Raw genomic sequence first — 20,236 nt, 5'->3', positions numbered from 1 at the left:
CCATGAGCCAGGTACCTCTGACAGCTGTCAGGGCACAACCAGGAGGTAGGTGAGGCAAGGTTTGGGATAAAGTTCTGTGCTCTGCCTTAAAATCCCAGTACGCAGTGCTAGATGCAGCAGGTACTTAGTTGCTTTTTAAGCAACAGATCCAGAAGCACAGAGCTCACACTTGACAGTGCTGCATCAGCACAGGCAGGCTGCCCCCAGGTGTCTTTTTTCAGCTCCCCCTTGTACTCTTTTTCCCTGCAAATGTAATAATGAAAGGCATGGCAGGGTTGGCTGCCAGAAGACAGCATCAGTCAGTCATAAGCAGGAGATGGTTTCATGGCTGACCTATCCCTCAGCCCTCCTCCAACACCAGACTGGTGCCTTTGTTACCCTTAAAGCTTACACTTACCTCAGAGGTTGCATCCAGCTGCATACACCATTTAACCTGCATCTTACAAATCAAAGTGAAAGGCATGAAGTGCTAAAAACCCAAGGGGTGCAGAAGGGCGACAATGATCACGAAAGCAAGCAGCAAAACTGCCTGACTAGCGAGTTGCTTCACCAGCACTACAAAACCTTATCTAAGAGCCCAATCACAGAGTAGCTTGGGTTGGAAGGGATCTCAAAGCCCACCCAAACACCCCCCCAGAAGTAGGCAGGGCCACCCACCCCCCAGCTCAGGCTGCCCAGGGCCTCATCCAACCTGGTCCTGAGCACCTCCAGGGATGGGAATTCTCTGAGCAGCTGTGCCAGTGCCTCACTGCCCTGAGTAAAGGATGTCCTCCGAACATCTAACCTAAACCTCCCTTCTTTCAGTTTAAAGGCGTTCCCTCTTGTCCTATCACTATCAGATCAAATCAAGAAAGACCTTGCTCTGATGTCTCCCATGCAACTGCCTCAAAACAGAAGAGGCAGCATGAGCAAAATTAACGTGGACTATTTCTGAAGACAGTGTCATTTCTAATGACACTTCACATAGGCCCAGTTTGTCTCTCAGATTAATTACTGAATGTTTCTCAAAGGCCCACCGTGTTTAGAATCTAGGTTTGCCAGTCTAGGTTGCACCACCTAGCTTTGTTGCAAATGACTCGGTTCATTTCAGAGACATTTGATAACCCTCTTGTAGCAGAGAGCAATCTTAAGTGAGCTGTAAGGAGTACAATGCTTTACTTTTAATTGGAGAAAGGGGAGTTTATATACACATGAAACACATCCATTTACAGAAGGCTTGCTGCTGTAATTACTCTGCTTTTTGATGCACTCCTAAGTTTCACATGAAACTAATCTGTGACAGAACCAGACCAATGTAGGGCAATTAGAAGAGAGATGATGAAAAGAAAGTTCAAACAGCACAGCACTTACTTGTTTTGTTCTCACCAAAGAGGCTCCTGCTCACTCCCTTGTGAGATCCTGAAGCATGAGCTCAAGAGGCTGCTGGCCACAGGCACAGACGATGCCAACACGACCTGAAAAATGACTGAACCTATGGAGAAACCCTCTTCTGGCTTCAGCTCCAGGGTACCCTGCTTGCTAGCAGCTTGGATGCAGCCAAGGGTGATTTAGGCCAGGAGAAGCCTCAGTGCAATTTGGCTTTCTTACCTTCCCTCCCACTCATAGTTCTGCCTGTCTCTTGCTCTTTGAGCCAAGAGCCATCACAGGAGTCCATAGCACAACCTCAGGCATCTGTTACTGCCACACAGATCCCATACCAGTATAGGACTAACCAGCAGGTCCCACTTAAAACATGGGAACACGATCATGTGAATGATGCAGCTGTGCCAGCACTACTTGGCTGAGTGAGTTGGAATGACCCCACTGCTGCAGAGGGCTCAGGTTCTTCAGGAGAGTGCAGCAGGGCCTGTTGCTCCCTGGGGATGGGCTGATTAATCCTTGGGGGCAAAGGCAGCCACATTTTTCCCAGGCAGAAACCAGCTTACAGCTCTTGGCTGCCTGCACCCAACCTTTTTTCATGCAGAAGATCACTTTCCAAACAAAGTGATTATGACATTCGAGCTCTTCTAGTATTGATAGACAGCACCATCCAACAAGCTGGAAACATCTGTCCAACAGAGCTTTTAGCCCAAGTAGCTAGGCCACTGAAAACACAGTGGCAGCACAGCACTGACTTGTTAAAAAAGGAAAGGGAAGATGACAAGCTTATCTCAGCTGAATAGCCATACACAGCAATGCCAAGGTTCCCAAATTAATGAAAAGCCAACAGTATTACAGATAAATGTATTTTAATTAGGATTAAATACTATCTCAGGGCATCTTGAAATCGCACTTGTACTGTACTAACCAACAGCCAGAGGCAATAAAAAAAGTCTGAAAACTTAACATCAAGACACGACAGTAAGTGCTGCCATGTAAAGCGACAAACACCGCTTCCAAGGACAGATACTCTTCAGAGGAAAAAAGTTGTAACAGTTTTGTATGGACAAAAATCTAAATTGAAGACTGGAAGAAATATATATTAGTGCCTGCCTTTTTTTAAAAGTTTGTTTTTTGTTTTTACATTAAATACATTTCTTTCTTTAAAAGCAAAGTACCTCCTAAATTCATGGTTTATATACTGTATGTACACAAGAGCAGAACATCGTACAGTGCTTTATAAAGCAGCACTAACTAGCTACAAGCTGGTACGGTGTTGCTGAACCAAACACAAGATGACAAGTTAAACACTCCAGGAGAAGCATCTCCATGGTTGGTATGAGTAAAGTAAAATATCATGTATGTACAAAGCCATTACTCCAACAAATCCCCCAAACTCGTCACCATTTTCTGTGGAGCTGTACATGCTGCAGCTAATCAATGGAAATCTCACTGCAAAAACCGACCTGATGGACCCCAAGCAACCGATTCCTTTCAGTAACATAGTGCATTACTGATGCAGAGAGCACTTCCACAAGTCATCGTGGTAACATCAGCCCTCAGGCACAAGGCTCCAAGGAGAGCAGGTATTTACCACGTTCTCTAACAGCCACTTGCATCTTTTGGCTACACAGAACAAGAAATGCCCTAACCAAGCCAAACAGACCACAGATCGAGATGAAAACTACATTAAGTGTGTCCTGGCTTTCCACAGACAGTTACAGACTAAAGCAGAAAGTGTGCACCAAAGTACCACAAGCTCGGATACAAATGAACTGGCAATGATTTCCATAATTAGTGCAACACTCATTTCTACACTTAACCAAAGTGACTTACTGCTCTTCAGATGCACAACATGCTTATTCAGGTTCTACAGACAAACAAACCAATCAACCAAAGAGTTGTGCAGATTTTTTTTTTCTTTTCAGTCTATTCCATGAAAAACCCAAACTTATAAATAGTTTGTGCCCTACTTCAAAGCCAGTTGCTTCCAAAAGTGTTCTAGGGCTAACAGCAGGGCAGAGAATAAGGTTCTACTTGTTGTGTATACTTACAACTGTCTTGCAGTTTATGTCTTCAGAAGAGGTCACCTGCTGTACTTTAAAGATGTTGATCGTCCTTGCCTAAAGCTTACACTCGTTTAAGGAACTGAATCTTTCTTCTTTGATGAGGACAGACTCGAGACAACTTGTTTCTAAACTTGCATCAACTGAAATATTAAGTTTTAATGGTGTAAAAATCTGACATTTGATTACAGTTAAGAGAAACCTGCTACACAGCAAACTGCATCCAAATCTACCGGTTATTGATGGGACCTTTAAATTAACTGTTAACAAGTTATTGAAAGCATCCAGACTTGGAAACCTCAGATCACCCAGCCAGTGAACTAGTAATCCCCTCCCCCTTTTTACATGAGGCTTTGACAACGCAGCTGATGTGACCTTAAGCACTGGAGCCAATGACTGCCATTGGTTAACTCCAATACCCCAAAGGGCCAGGGAGATCCTGTGTTAAGCCCAATGCAATATGCATTAGTGTCGTGGAGCAGGAAGATCCCAGTGTTTACTTGTTAAAGTTCGCACAAACCATATAGATACAGACAGGATAAGACAAACTCAAAAGGATCCATTATGCTTGGAGAAATTTCCAAATAAAATGACATCTTCTGCACAGCCCAGCCTCAAACACAGCCATACTTATCTAGTATAATAAACTCTGTAGTAAACTGTTTTTGACCGCCATAGAGAGTAGGAGTTGTCAAATTTCAGGAGATAAACTCCTCTCCCTGGGTACTGGTGGCTGCCAGCATACACTTCTTCATGACAGTCTCGTCTGTACACAGGCACTATTTCATCTAGCTGAGGCTTGTTGGCATTCTTTTTGGCTTTTTCTTCACTGCTAGCATTTTCTGCAAGCAAAAAAAAAAAAGCATCAGTTAACAGGGGTGACTAATTTACTCTTAAAACTAAAGTCTGACCCTCCCTCGTATCTGTCTGCAGCAGACAAGGCATTCTGCTTTGTTAGTTGAAGGAGTTCATACCAAGCCTACAGAAGAACTGTTGAAAGGGAAGACGAACAAGTATGGGTTTGTGTGCTATATTCCTTCACTGCAGAAGGATCAGTCAGTACCCCCTCAAGAAAGCAAATCATCAGTTTACCATTGCAAAACTGCACTGGATGAAAGGCAAGTCAGCCTTTGGTACAATCTAGATACTGCCTGCTTTAAATACAAATTTTACACTTTGATATTAAAGCATTCTATATCCAGCATAGCTGTGCCTGTTTGCAAAGATGCTGAACTCTATTTCTGATCAAGACATTACCCACACTAACTGCCTCTGATCTTTCAACATATTTGCTACTAACTGATCTCCTAGCAGGAATATGCAGAAGGTCACCTCTTCCTGCGTCAGAGCAGCTCCATCTAAGCAAGTTGCATGACACTTTCAAAACACTGCTTTTTCTGATGGAGAGCTGGGCTCCCCAGTAGGTATAAGCTGTAACCTGGGTCCTGGCCACTAGAAAGAACTGCTCTTTTGTCTCTGCTATTTTGTTGAAGCCTCAAAGAAAGCTTCTACCATAGAAAGATTTCATGAACAGCAGGGCAAGATTTTTTCTTAAGCTTTTCAATATGCAGATTTGCTAAGCTCTGTTACAATGTGAGTTCAAATTCAACTAAACTGGACAAGAAGGCACTCTAAGTTGCAAGCAATATATTGGGAAAATTATTTCCCCATCCTCAACTATTATAATCAATCAATGATCAAATGAGACCATCTGAAGTTAAAGTCAGAATTTTACTTTCTATTTGAAGATGAGATGCCAGCTAGATGGAAGCCATGCCACTGCAGAGTTGTGAGAACCAGGAGATGACAAGACAGCATAGTTTTCCTGCACAGCAATGTCTGCAAGACTAGAATTTCATGAAAAATAAGCACGCTTACCTTCCTCTTCATCCTCATCATCACTGGATTCGCTGACATGCACACTCACTGCAGTATTAGGGGAGTCTGTCCACTCAAAATACACCCCAAAACCAATGTCATAATTGTCTGTAGCAAACTCCCAAAAGAGGTAAGACCCCTCTTCATGAGTTGGTACTCTAACTGTAACCACTTCCCCTCGGCCCACTGTGATCACAGAGTCTGCATCCTGACGGATTTTTTCTTTGAAGTCTTTTATCTGGGGTCGTGTCCACATGGATGGAGCAGCTATCACTGGAACAGAATCTAGAGGGGGGGAAATATCCCAGTTAAGCTCCTGTTTCAGTTACTTACATTGCACACTAAAGCACTGAGGTGTACTTGAGGACAATAAGCATCATGCTTGCTTCCATTAAGACAGGGACTGTGCTAGTGGAAGCTCCTTAGTGGGACCCAAGCAAGTCTTTTGAGGACTACTGACCGTGGATGAATGTAAGAGAACAACATCCAGAAACACCAGTGGGTGATGGGAGAGCTGCTGGAGAGCTACTATTCCTGCTTCACTTCTGCAGCTTCCTAGAAGCAGTCAGAGGAAAGTGGGAGATGCAAGGGGACGGTAATCTGGAGTGCACACAGGACAGGGCTATGCCACAGGAAGGGCAGTAGACACAGAATAAGATTTGGCCTTCTTTTAATCCCCAAGACTAAATCAACACTCAGTTTTGGGCAATGTTAGAACATACTTCTGCACAGAACAGCTTTCTGCAAGAACTGTTACCTTCTCTTCCAACACTGCTGCAGCAAAGCTAAGTGAAGTGTGAAAAGAGCTTCTGCATCCCATCCACACTACTTGAAGTGCTTTTACTGCTTCCTCTCTCCCTCCTCTCAAAACTATTTTGCCAACACAATATGTTCTCCTTTAGAAAAAATAAAAGCTCTCCTAGCTCTCTCATAGATCAATTAAACCACGTATGACCAACCATGGTTTTTAAGAAACCTGAATCCTCATGAAGGCTTCTGTGGTTCATTTTCATTAAGTAATTTAGCTAATCCTACCTTTTGGTCCATTCTCCAATGCTTCTTCCAAAGCCTCTGGATCCAGCTCCTTTTCAGGGCTGTCTGCGTGTGCACTGGCTTGCCCATTAATAGATGGCACATCCCCTTGGGCAGGTACATTCACCTTGGATGCAGTAGTCAGAGGTGTCCCTGCTGCTGCCACAACTGCCTCCTGCTGTTTCTGCAAGGCTGCCTGAAATGAAAAATTAAATCAAGTAAAACAACAAAAACCCTGAGCTGCCTCCCTTTTCCAGTAGAAGGCATAAAGGCAGTTACAATGTCTCCCTTCCACCCCACAAGGAGGCTCAGCATGAAGGATCCAAAGCTGCACTCATTAACCAGTGAGAATTACTGGTACTTTGCATCATGGGAAGGCTTCCCAGGCTGGTGGATACAACCTAAACAAGAAGAATCATCTTTCAAATTAATTAGGGCATGTACAATAAAGTAAGGCCCAGCTACAGAAGTACTGCATTTCAGTAATCCCTATAAAACGTATTTTAAAAAGGAAAATAATTACTTTCATTAAAAAAAAAAAAAGGAAAAAAAGGGGAGTTTCAGTCTGAGCTAAGTTCTGTAGAGAGCTGTTAAGTACATAAAGCTTATTAAACCTTTGTCAGCTTGTGAGTTAACGTAGCAAAATAATTCTCCAGCAAATGCACGGGAAAGGAAGTTAGTTAATTTGTCAGAAACTAGAGTCACAAGGACTGAGAGCGATGCGGGAGAAGAGTTATCAAAGCTCAGAGGTGCTGCTTTTAGAGCATGACTTATGTATATTGAAACTCTTTAGTTAGAATTCAACATACTGTCCCTGTGCAAAGAATTAAATACACCTACAATTAGATTATGCAAGATAACAAGCATCCTTTTGGATTTAGGCTGGACGTGTTATCCCTTTAGTTTCAAGGCTTACTCTGTCCTCCCACACTCCCTGCTCCTTTCTTTCTCACCAGTTACCAATAAGATTACATGTGCTTTTCTGTTGGGACAGGGAAAAGGTACAATTGCCAAGTCACCCATTAAGGAGTAATCTAATAAGTATATGATTTTGATGAATGAATGGAATATAGATATCTTGATGGGCTGAGAAGACAACAGTCAAATATTAGTTATATTCCAGACTTGTGCAATTACACAGATGCTATCCAGATCCACCTTCTACTGATGAAGATTCATTTCAATGTAAAGTGGCAAGAATTTTTTTTTTTTTTTTTTTTTTTTTTTTTACAAAACTTTTGTATACAGCCTTTCCAAAATTAATCTAATCAAAAGCTCCTCTAAGGAAAAGCCGTGTCACAGCAGCATTTTTAAATTGCATTAACAGATTTCCAAATTGGCTGAGTTATAGAAATCCAAAAGGAAAATACTTTTCAAAAGTGTTATTATGTAAGCTACCTGAATCCTCAGGAACACGGTAAGAACTAGATATCTTAGCTCTATTATCAGTTCTTTTTCATCCTTTCCTGTAGAAGAGTTGTCCAAGTATTGATCTGAAAGAAACCTCGCTGCCTGGCAGGTGTATTATTCCATAAGCTGCTGTAAAATGTTGTTTTTGCCCACAGTCTCAGAGGGCATTAGTCTTCCATACGCAGAAATCAGACAGCTATGACTGAGAGGAGCGCAGATAGCACAGAAGAAAATTGGCAGCAGTGCCTCAGACACCTCAGTCTCCAGGGAGTGGTATCAATTACAGAAAGCACTGAAGACAAGACTGATGAGACTGCAGCTTTCACTTACTACTACGACACCAAAGCATCGGTACCAAGGTGGCATTAAGCTTCAAGAGCAACTGTAGCAGGACAGAAAGCCTCCGATTTCCTGTACCACTTCAACTCTTCTCCTTCTTTGCTGAGGGCAGCAGCCTCTTCAGAACACGTAGCTCCACAGGAAATCAGTTAATAAATCTGACGCCTTTAATATCAGGAACAACGGACCTCAGGCCAGCAGATACAGGCCACCTAAGATTTGGCTCCTGCCCACAGAGGTCAGACGTGCCAGAGTCTGAAGTGTGGCTTACATCTGTTTAGGATGCTTGCAGATGGATGTCCCTGAGCTTTGAAATAACTTCAGAGAATACAGCACATTTGATAGAGATGTGAGATTCCCATGAAAACAGGAGTAGCCTTTCAAGCCCACATACAAAATCCCTGTTACTACTCCCACCCTTTGCTACCAGAAACATGAAATTCTCTTTCTACCAGGACCACAAGCAGTCTATGGCAGACAGGCAAACAATATCCTAGATACTGATGTCAGATGAGATGCAAGAGGGAAGAGAAGTCAGTACTGCCACAAGCTGCCAAAGCAGCAACCTCAAACCCAGTAGTGATGCAACTGCTACATACATGTTCAGCTTTAATCACTAGAACACTTTTCCCCTCCTTTTAGCAATTAGCTTTTCAAAGAGATAAAAGCAGGCAAGTTAACATCTCCCAAAGAGATTTACAAGAAAAAAAATCCAAGTTTCTCAGCTGGTCTGTCTTACCTGTTGCTGTGCAAGCTGAACTTGATACAACTGCTGCATGTACTGCTGATAGTGCTGCTCTTGGAGCTGCCGAATGAGGATCTGCTGCTGTTCATAGTTGCCCGGATACTGCTGAGCAGCATACTGCTGGAACTGCATGGCAGTCTGGGAGTTCAGTGCTGCCATGATTTGTTGCCTAAATTAGTGGGAGGAGAGTGTGAAGATTACAAGCAGCTGGGGTTACTGGGGAAATCCCTGTATTTAAGTGACAATTTAATTTCTGCAAAAATATCAAAAAGCAATAAAAAAAACCCCACACCAAAACACCAAAAAAAAACCCCACCCAAGTCTACATAACAGAACAGAGCCTAAAGGTATATGCAAATGTCAGTTTTGTCTACTTAATGCTTTGAAAAAATCAGGTGTTAAAAAAGGAACTAAATCAAAAGCTCTGAGACAGTTCTCAATCTACAGTCCAGTAAAGAGGAGTGGTACAAACGCATTACTGTATTTCTCAAACAGGCAAGGGGAAAAACTCCCTGTTTGGGTCCTCCAGAAAACATGCAGAAACCATCCCAGCAAACCTTCTACAGCTAGTATTAGGAACAAGTTTGCTGTGGTCCTGCATAGCAAAGCTTTTTGTTAAGTCTAAACCCACTGTCTTACCACCTTAACTTGCCAGGATAGTATGCAAGCACAGGAAAAGCACAACTGATTTTGGCCTAATTAGCGAACTACAAAACAGGGCACCTGCATTTCCAAAAAACAGAACTGCAGAAACTTTAGGAGTAATGTACTGGTTTGTCAAGCACAGGCTTCATTCTCCTTCCCTCTCCAAAAGGCCAACAGAAACCACACAATAAAAAAAAAAAAAACAACTACCCTGACCCAGGGTTCATTTTTTAACTCACATGTTACATTCATCAGTAACGAGCTACTGATATTTCAGAAGATTAAAGAATTGTGCAAATGGAGGAGCAGTTCATTCTTCCTTACCCTCCTTCCTTCCTCTCTTCTAACAAGCTTCAAAATTAAATTGCTTTTCATCCTAAAGGGCACGACTCACCACCTTCCAGCAAACTGTGACCACTTTGGATATACCTGGCATCCATAAACCTCACCACATTCCTTTTCTGTGGAAATCTTCATCTCTGTAGCCTCCTACAACCACCTGATACACAATTACTATTTTCATAAAACATTTTTTTTGTTGTCTTCACCACACCTCCTTAGCACTCACTGCATCCTCTGCTCATTTACATCTGTGTATTTCACACTCTCACCATGTTAAACAGTCAAACTTGTGAATTATTTGCCTCCTTTTCAAAACCACTACACAGATATGCTTCAGAAACACCAAATGAAAAGGCATTATTATTAAAGAGAACTGTTGCCCAGAGTTGTATGATCTTATTCCCATACAATGTGCGCAATGCTGGATCCATGTTTTCAGCATCCATTTATAAGAACAGTGAAACAGAATGTACAGCTCTAGCTCTACGTAAGCCACTTAATGGGGGTACAAACAGAAGTTAAGCCCATTTGAACATGAATTCTCAACTCCCTTGAGGAAGGTGCTAAGATCCAGTGATTGCCAGCACACAACTGAGATCTGCAAACGTTTCACAACCTCTAGAAAAAGAATGCCTTTAAGGAGGTAGCATTAGACCACCAAGTTAGAAAACCTCAACCATGCATTTGAAAGAAAACAAAAATCCAACAAACTGCAGTCGCCCTTTAATGCACTGTCCTCTATGAAGGGATAGAAACTTCCAGTCAGTGGTTTAAATAACATGTTCAGCTGAAGGCAGCACAACCCATGTAAGAAGCAGAGACAGAAGTTTTGATGAGGCGCAGCGCCTGGACCCACAGTCCCCAGAGACTCTCTGCAAACAAGACTTCTCAAGCAATTGTAGCTGAAGGCCACATACAACAGCACATCGGGATACTCATTCCCTACAAACTGTGTCTCTTTTAACTAAGGACTGCAAATGTCACTGTCAGACTAGAGTGCTCTCCATTTCAGATATTCAATTCTAGCAGAACTATTTAAACAACTAGACACAACTGTCAAGTGCAAGAAGTTACTTCTTCCAAATGCCAGCTCCTTCAGCTACTCACTTTTGCTGTTCCATCCGAAGCCGCTCCTCCTCTATTCTCCTCCTCTCCTCCTCCTCTCTTCTCAGTCTCTCTTCTTCCTCTTGCCTACGTTTTTCTTCTTCTTTCTGTAAACGCTCAAGCTCCTCTTCTTCACGGCGCCTTCGTTCTTCCTCCTCTCTTCTGCAACATCCACTCAATAAGCTATTGCAGCATTTCTACAACCCTAGGATAAGTTATTTTCAACGAGCTGTAACCTGCCTTTTGCCTACCTAAGGAATCTTTTCATTTGGCATCATCTCCTCCCACTTCACTGGACTGGAGAAATGTCTTGTTACACACCAGGAGAAAACGTATCACTTGGTTTTACTGCACTCTGCAGTACGATGAATGTAAACTCTATTTTAATTCAGTACTCATTCTAACACCACAGAGCGTGGTGGAAAAAAGTATCTGGAAACCTCATACTGAAGCTTGGAAGATGTGTTTGTGTTTGATAATCACAGACACTACTGTTAAATAAACACATTTAGCATAAAGGATACAGGATAGCTTTTATCAAGTCACCCTTACTAAAAGAGGAGTTTCAAGCATCTGACGATTTCATGTCTCATACAGGATTAATAAGCTAAACTGCAATGGCAGATATTCTGGTGAACTGCATGTTTCTTAAAAAAGGTGACAGAACGAGCCACGTTTTTAAAAGGCCCTGTATTCTAGGTATATGCATCTCAGAAATAACCACCCATCACCAGTAAAGTAAAAGAGAGCAGGTGGTACCACAGCCACCTGAACTTCAAGCCTTTCTCTTCCAAAGTAATTTCATCAACTTAAGCTATCCATGACACTATCCATAGGTTAAGAATTATATGTTCAATTTATTCCTCAACACCTCAGGGTGCAAACATTACCTTTTCTTTTCTTGTTCCTCTTTTTCTATCTTGTGAGAAGTAACATATGTTGAGAACAAGTGGCAGCACCTATTTAGGAGCTTAACAAATTCTGTCATAGCTTCTTGCTTTGACATGTTTCCAAGGGCAGCCCATTCCTTCCTGAGGAAGAGACAGAAGACGACTCAACTCTTTGCAAACAGAAAACCCAGAAAAGGAAAAACAGTTGGGACACCAGCAACCAAATGTCAGTATGCAACACTTCAAAGAAAACACAACCCATTCAAAGATGGAACCTAAACACACAGATTTCAGTGCTCTCTTCTACCAAAAAACCACTTCAAACAAGACCACCAAGTGCTCATATGGAATTTAATACATACCATCAACCCTACTACAAACTCTACACTGTGTCCAAAAACTTCCCAGATATAAATCAGTTGGCAAATTAACATGAATTATTACTGTTTAAATCCTTATTCCACTCCAGTTTGTGGAAAAAAATGCATATGATGCATTTGTTCCAGATGAACAAACACAGAAACCAAATAGTAATTAAATGCAATAGCTTGGTTCTTCCTAAAAAAATAAATCTATTTGAGCAGAAACAGTGCACTGGGTACAGCTCTGAGAAGCAAAGAGCAACACAGCTCTGACCTTCGTAACTAGAAATAGCAACAATAAACAAGAGACTGCCCTGATCTCAACAAAATCTACTCATGGTCTGAACGCAACACATAGATTATTTCAGAGGTTCTCCTTAGTGTACTAACAGGAAGGCTCCACCAAGTGCTGTTAGCACTGGCATGAGACTCAGCCTGTTGCAACTCTGGTGTAAAGGTAGGAGGAAGACTCTTAGACCTGTATGTTAACCAAGTCTTTAAACTGCTATAAAAAACTGGGCTGTTGGCAGAGCAGCTTCTCCTAATGTAGTTAAAAAAAAAAACACTGAATAATTGCCTCATGGCTCCCTTACTGAATTGTGACTCAGATTTCAGTGATGTTTTTTGAAGAGGCTGCTCTCACTTTCTACTACCACACACACCCATACTGAGGCAATCCATGTACTTTTCTTACTGTTGAAACTGGATGGCATTTACTTCAGACAGGAAAAACAGAGTTAAGATCAACAAAGGCCTTTACCTTCTATCGTTTCCCAGCACATCAAAGAACCCAACTTCAGGGCAAGTATCAGGGTTGTAAGGTCCCAGCAGAACCTGCTTGTGCAGTGCCACAAGTCTGAGTTTTTCCTCATATGTTGGATGAAAGGCTTTGCCATCTTTTTCTGCAGATGAAAAGAACATTTCTCTGTTACGATTAACTGGTTAAGCATAGGACAACAAAGAGTATTCTGTATAATCACAATCTCCTCTCTGAAAAAATAAGATACCAAAGGTTAAGTCACAAACTAAATCAGCTCTATTCAAATAAAACAATTTGTCCAGAAGAAACACACCTAACTTTAGTTGAGCTGCAGAGAGAAAAACAGAATTAAAGGAAATTTTTCCCTGAAGGCAATTGGATGGCTGCACTTTGCCAAAGCTGCTGGAATAGCTCCTCACAATGAGAAATCTTAGAGGCAACTCAACCAGTATCAGGGCCTACAGAGAGCTCCAGCCTTAGGAACTATCAGAACCCCACAAGTTCCACACCACCACCTTCTAAAGCAAGCCTGGTTAGATCCCATCACACATTTCCTAGTGAGGAAAATGTGCACTGATTTAAAATAGTTGAGTTAGTAAGCTAGGTCTTATGTCAACCTATTTACCAAACTGCCAAAACGGATTAAGAAACAGGCATCTCTATATGCAAACACATCACTTGTTTAAAAATTTCAAAAAGACCATTTCCTTGAACAGAAAAAACAATCAAGTAAGCATCATATCTCCTTCTGGAAGGCCTGAAATGAGGAAGCTGCTATCAGAGGTACACAACAGACATTTCACATGACTGTACCGACTGCTTTCCGTTCAGCTGTGAATCAGAGCAGAGCTGCCACTGGCACTCAGCTCTCCTTTATCATGAAGGTCACTCTGGAGCAAGTTGTTTGGGGCTCTGAACTGGACATTTCAGTTCACATTCAGACTTTAGAGCTGACACAAATTGCAAAGTCGCCCAGCTCATGATTGTAAACAGAGTTATTACTGGGAAATCAGCACAGAAGAGGCAGGGGGAATCTCTCATGTGGCCTGCTGAGAATTTCTGAAAGCTGAGAACTGGAGACAAGCTCCAGAGGGGAAGCGTTTGCAGGGCTCAGTGAGAAGTGGTGTTTTTGACACAGCAAGTCTAGTATGCCACTGGACTTTTTCAGTCAAACAACTGCATGCATGCCACTAGTATTTAAGCAAGAATCGTATTAAGAAGGTAAACATTTAATCTCCTACTATCCATTCCTGGAAGTGTGTTTCACTCTTTCAGAACCTCAAGTACTTGCACTCTGTCCAGCATCACATAACCTTACAGCAAAGAGCTATTTCAGCTTCAAAAGCCCAGAAGCTCTGACAAGCCCCGGAGGTCCCTCCCCACCCCAGGAGCCTGTCATCCTTCAGAGATGCAAACCACCACAACCTGCAGCTTCACCTGAGGATAAGGCACTTTGGCAACAAAGCCAGCACAGGTAAAATTCTCCCCCTGGGTCTCAGATCTTGTTCTTCAGTCACCCCAGGGGTCGTTCAGGTTTTCCCTCACTTCTTCACACTTCACAATTAACTCAGAACTTATTAGTCCGCAAGTATACCCTGGGGCAGCACCCTTAAAACCAAGCCACTTCATAAAGGAATTCAAGGGAAGTTCTGCTGGGCTTCTGTGCAAAATAAGCTTCTCAAGGGGCCACTGTAGCATCACTGACTTTGTGCAACCTGTGTGCACACAGATGTCTGAATGCCAGGAAGCACTGCTACGTGCTCTACAGCACTGTTACCTCAGCCAGCTAACGCAAGGGTTTGCACTCACTTTTGAGCAGGGTTAAAGCTGAAGAAATAAACCATTTGGATACGCAGCTAAGGGCAGCACATTTGCATCTTCACAGAACAAAAGTCGGACCTCAAGGCTTAAACTACCAAGGGAAACTCTGCACATACAGGGAATGGTGAAATGGTGACCCAAGGGAAAAAGAAAAGCAAGCTAAATAAGAGAGGACAAAAATAAGAGACAGATATTCAGTGACTTGGAGATAATGCAGATCAGAAGCAAGCTCTAAGCAAAGCATTTGGGGTCAGCCAAGGGAATGAAGTCACATCCTAGTCATTTTTCAGTTGAATTCCTCAGCAGGAACCATGATGCACAATTACCCCAAAGACTTGGATGTATTGAGAGTTAAACTGAACCAGAGGAGCTGGAGCCATCTGCAGAACTAAACACGCCAAAAGAGAGCCTTAGTCAGCTCAGATAAGCAGAAGTACCACATCCATTTGAGCTTCTGTGGCAGCCCCAATCAAGTAGGTATCAACCTCATACCTAATACAGCTGACAGGAAGCTAAAGAATATCAGACAGCTTCAAGGAATGCACAGAGAAATCCAAATGATGCGCAAATGAATAGCACAGCAACTGTACAACCCCTTCAGTATGCCACCAGCATTCTTCCTGCTACAAGGCCAGAGAAAGCTTCAGCTTTCTTACAGACGATTCAGAGTTCTTACTGACAGTACCTCAAACCATCACCCATCGAAAAGGATGCTCATCACCTGAATGCTGCACTAGCAGCAGCCACAAGAAGATCAGTCAAGCCTTAGTAATTAAGGTATGCTCGCAAGACTAAAGCTTTAGGCATGCTGCACTAATGGCCCATATATATTTCACTCGTGACATGAAATAGTTTACCCAAAACACAAGAAGGACCAGCTCCCACTTACTGCAAGCTCATACCTCAGAGATGTGTGCCATGAAGACACAGCACTGTACTGTCACACCTGACAGGAAGGTCCCTGCACACCTACCACCAGCTATTCAGGCCAGAGAAGTTTTTGAGGCCAAGAGAGCTTTGACAGGGAATCTTTGTCCAAACAGAGATTCGGCAGCAGGGACTCAGCATACAAACACTAAAAGATGAAGCCAATCCAACAGCTAGTAATGAAAAGCAGATAATGGGGATAGATGTCACTGTGTGGCACTGCACTACTGGCATCACCACAAATTCAGGCTCCAGGGAGTTTAACAAATATGCTTAAGAAACTTCATCATTCAGTGTGCTGTTACTCCTCTGTAACTTGAGATACACTTTTTTCCCCGTAAGATACACAGCACAACCCACTGCAACTTCGGCTCCAGCTCACCTACTGCACTCCCTCTAAATGTCCCACCTCCATGGGATGGAATTCAGTCCCAGTTGTCTACAAGAAGCCAGAAAACAGTTTCAAGTGTGATTTGCTGCCTCACAGCTTTTAAAAGCAGGTATCACAGATACTAATGCTGTTCATTTGCAGAGCTTTGATGAACGAGACCAAGACTGAGAAACATGAGAGGTGAATCCATGCATGCAGGCTCCAGTGAGTGTTCTCTTACGTTCAGTTCTTTTCTCCTGAAGATGATCTGCATCAACAGAAGGGTTATCAACCAGCCCTTCCTGTCAGATCTGATCAAAGCTTAACTTAGTAACAAATGCAGATACATTATAGGGTTTTTCTGTACTCTTCAAAGCCAGTATCTATGTAACTAATGAACTACAATTGTGCCATTAAATTAGAACAAAAAAAACAAGGACAAACAACTCACTTTGGATGATACACTGCTGAGGTTGAAGCTGCATTCTTGTTAGGTTAAGAGGAAATAACTTGGAGCAGTCAAACAACATTAGAATACTTTAGATAGCAGGAGAGCTTTTAGAGTGCAGAATGATATGGTCTTTACACTGCCCACTCAGATGTACAGCATCACAAACCACTGCAGGCAGCACACGAACACTCCAAGGGTTACAATGGTATTTTAATAACATGATACAGAAAACTGTAAAGCTAGGCTGATAGTGAAAGAGATTTGTCGGCAGAGTTAAGCAGGCTGCCCCCTCCTGCTGCAGGACACAGCCTACACCTTCACAGAGCCATCTCGACCGACAGAGCTTGTACCAGTTCCACAAGTAAAATAAGCCATCAAAGGCGCTTCTGTCAGCTGCCTCTGTCTTTCTCTGAGCTGGGATAAAGCAGCTTTGAAGGCTCTTTAACACAGCAGCTCAACTTCTGTTGTGCTTTTCACACTGCGTTTACATGCACTCCCACCTTGCCCTGTCTCTGAGCAGTTCTGCAAGATGCCACCTATAGTCACTGTAATACGTCTCAAGTGTTTTGTTCCAAATCAACTTTCCAGGAAGAGCATGCATTATGTATTACAACCAGAGGGCTCAGTTTACACACCGATACAGAAAAGCAGCTGCTTAACCAGCGATCACCGCTTACCCTTTGACATCCAGTGACTTCTTTAGCCTCCCTGCCCCAGCTCCCTCCTTACCAGCAGCAGCAGCTAATACAGATACCAAAAATCTTCCAGTGCCACCTTTAGCTCAAGGCTTGTGTTTTCTTCTTGCTTCATAGAAGCGGTTAATATCATACACTGAAACTCTGCTATCAACCAGCATTAAGATCAAGTTTGTCAAACATCACCCCACCCCTGGATTAGCACAGTCTTTACAATAACAATCAGAAACGAGACCCCAGCATTAATCTACGCTGACAAGCAGCAACCTTCAGATCCCCAAGATGTTACTCCTTTAAGCAGTGTAGGAATCTGTATTAGTCTCCCAGCATCTACACGGCTGCCCACTTCCACAGTTGTTTTGTCAATCGGTAAATCAGAACAGTTTAGAAATAAGGCCACTTATTTTCAGAGCCACACAGATGTAGAACAAGCTAGATAAATCAGTAATCTGAATATTGCAAGCTCCTGTAAGTTACTGTCATATCTATAAATATCAATCCTTGCATTATATTCCTTTCATCAAGAAGCTACATACGAAGATACAGGCAATCCCTTCACATGACTTCTAGCAGTCACAAGGATAAAGGAGCAAGGCTTTCACTGGAAAGTCTGACATCTTCACGTAACGTGGAAATTTTTCCTCTTATGATCAAAACTGTGCATCACAATAAATTGTGGATAGCTAAAGAGCAGCAAACTGCAACTGAGCCTTCAATAAGAAGGCAACAAAAAAAAAAAAGAGATGCCTGAGACAAAACAGATACAACACAGTATCTGTAACCTAGACACACTGCACTGACTGCTCACCTTTCAAAAGCAAACAAAGCATAAGCAGCATTACAGGATGAGAAGTAATAGAAGCACACTACACACCATGACTACACTATTTCATTTTGACACCACCAATACTAGTTTCAGTAGAACATTAAACCAAGGACAAAATGAGACAACACCCAACTGCTATAAGGAATTTACTGCTGCAGAGACGTTTCTTTCTGCATGATGATTTACAAGCAAATGCTCATAAGGAAACAAACTCCCTCAAGCTTCTTGTTTGTAAAACAAGAGTGAAAAACAAGTCAGGAGCTGCAGTGCCTCCAGCCCAACACGAGGCTGCAGTAGCTTCTGGCACAGAAAATCCAGACTCTTATGGTTCTTAGGGTTTTAAGTACAACTTAAACAAAAAAACTACGTCAGAATTTAACCTAATGAAAAAAATAATTAAAGTGTTTTGTAAAAGTACATCAGTAGAGAGCCAGGGTGCAAGAACACGGTTTATACGTTCACACACTCCTAACAACGATCAGAGTGCAAGCCAACCCCAGCGAAAAAAGCAGCCAGCGACCATTCTCCGGGCACGTTTCCCACCTGTGGTGCACTCACCCTAAACAGGCAGCTCTCCTGACACCATGAAACAGCAGAGAACCTCCAGCCTACCCCCAGGCGCAGCCCCCCATCTCTACCGCAGCCACACCGCTGCGGTGCCCTTTGCTCGGCGCTCCCCCGCCGCAGCACAAGGCAACGCTGCAACGAACGCACCTCTTCCCCGCGGAGCACACAGCCGATTTCCTGCAGCGCGCACCTGGCAGGGGAGCGCCGAGCAAACGCACGGCTCTGCCCACGCAGCCGTGCCAGGGCTCAGAGCCGCGATGGCAAGAGGCGCAGGCAGGACGAGAGCTAAAGCAAACGCGCTTTAGCGACGCTTTCACGGATTTTCCCTCGCACGCTAAAAGCGAGGAGGAGTTACCCTTGAAGAAGCGCAGCGCCAGGCCGTACAGCTCCTCCAGCGCGAAGCCCCAGCGCCGCTCCGGGCTCAGCGCCGCCGCCTCCTCCTCCCCGCCGGCCTCCACCTGGCTCGGGCAGCCGGGGCCCGCTCGGTTCCGCCCCGCAGCCGAGTCCCCCTGGCCGGGCCGCGCTTCGCACGGCGGCGCTTCGGCGTTGGGGCTCAGCGTCAGCCCGTCCACCGACACCTCCAGCCGCTCCGCGCTCAGAGCCACCGCCATCCTCCGGCTCCGCTCCGGCGGCCACGTCCCGACTTCCCGTTCCCTCCGACCCGGAACTTCCGGCCCCGCCACGCCCCCGCGCGGGGATGCGCGTCGCGTGCCGCGCGGGCTGCGGCCGCGGCTGAGGGGCGGCGGGAGCGCGCCTCCTGGCTCCTTCATCGCCTCCCTTCAGCGCGCCTCTCCTCCGGCGTGCCCGTCCCTCAGCGGAGCCGATTATCAAGTCACGCTTGCAGCCTTCGGATGAAAGGCAGAAGAAATGTAGAAAGCTGTCTTTAAAGCGCTTCGTTTCCAGTTGTACGTGTTGGAGGAGCGGGTGCCGCTCCCCGTTTACCACACGTGCGCGGGGGCAGAGGGCGGCTCACGTCTAAGCTTTTGACACTTGACACTTAAAAATCCTTTGTAGCTTCTTCACCCGCTTCTGTTTGCTCTGGTTTTGGCTGAGGATCACAAACATAACGCTGTTTTATTCCTTTTTCCCAGAACAACAGAGCAAGGGTGCATCATCCCCCTTGGCGAGTTTTGCTTCCTATGGCACACGGCTCTGTCTGCCCGGCCCTATCGTGCACCAAGCTAACGGCAGCGCAGATAACGCTATCTCCTCGTACACACACCCTGCTTTGCAAGAGGCATTTCAGCATCAGATCTGGCTTCACATCAAGATCTGCTAGTTCATCTACAAGATTACTTGTATTAAAACAGCTGTTTTCAGAGTTAAGGTCTGGAACATTTCCTGCTTGGTTTGCAGAGGCCATCATGAATACATATATATGTGCATCAATTCTACTGTTTAATACATACCAAGCTTAGCATTAAAGTTTCCACTTTAAGAAGTGTTGGATTCTTTATCCTAAACCACATCCTTAAAGGATCCAACATCCTTACTGATCCCTATGGGATTTGCGATGTTTCTCTCAAGTGGAAGGAAATATTAATTTCACTTCATATGCCAGCAGTAGTTTCCCCACATGTCTGGAGGCCATGTGAAATCCAGATGCCCTGTGAGCATCCTGCTTGACAGGCTGATTTGGAGAACGAT

At 43.8% G+C, this 20,236-nt stretch overlaps 1 protein-coding gene across 1 annotated transcript; it reads right to left on the bottom strand.

Annotated features, from left to right (window-relative positions):
* Nucleotides 1-2,211: 2,211 nt before the first annotated feature.
* Nucleotides 2,212-19,255, bottom strand: ACBD3 (acyl-CoA binding domain containing 3). The gene is made up of 8 exons (XM_065735008.1): nucleotides 18,945-19,255; nucleotides 12,933-13,074; nucleotides 11,811-11,951; nucleotides 10,924-11,082; nucleotides 8,824-8,998; nucleotides 6,339-6,531; nucleotides 5,304-5,588; nucleotides 2,212-4,267 (listed from the first exon to the last, which is right to left on the bottom strand). The coding sequence occupies exons 1-8, from the start codon at nucleotides 19,198-19,200 to the stop codon at nucleotides 4,056-4,058; spliced, it is 1,563 nt and encodes a 520-aa protein (XP_065591080.1). The 5' UTR covers nucleotides 19,201-19,255; the 3' UTR covers nucleotides 2,212-4,055.
* Nucleotides 19,256-20,236: the final 981 nt, after the last annotated feature.

Source organism: Cyrtonyx montezumae, unplaced genomic scaffold, assembly GCF_038088225.1.
Source record: "Cyrtonyx montezumae isolate F1298 unplaced genomic scaffold, pur_monq_1.0 scaffold_0, whole genome shotgun sequence".
NCBI classification, from domain to species: Eukaryota; Metazoa; Chordata; class Aves; order Galliformes; family Odontophoridae; genus Cyrtonyx; species Cyrtonyx montezumae.
Note: the sequence above shows the minus strand (reverse complement) of the source record. Positions and strands in the feature narration are given on the sequence as shown.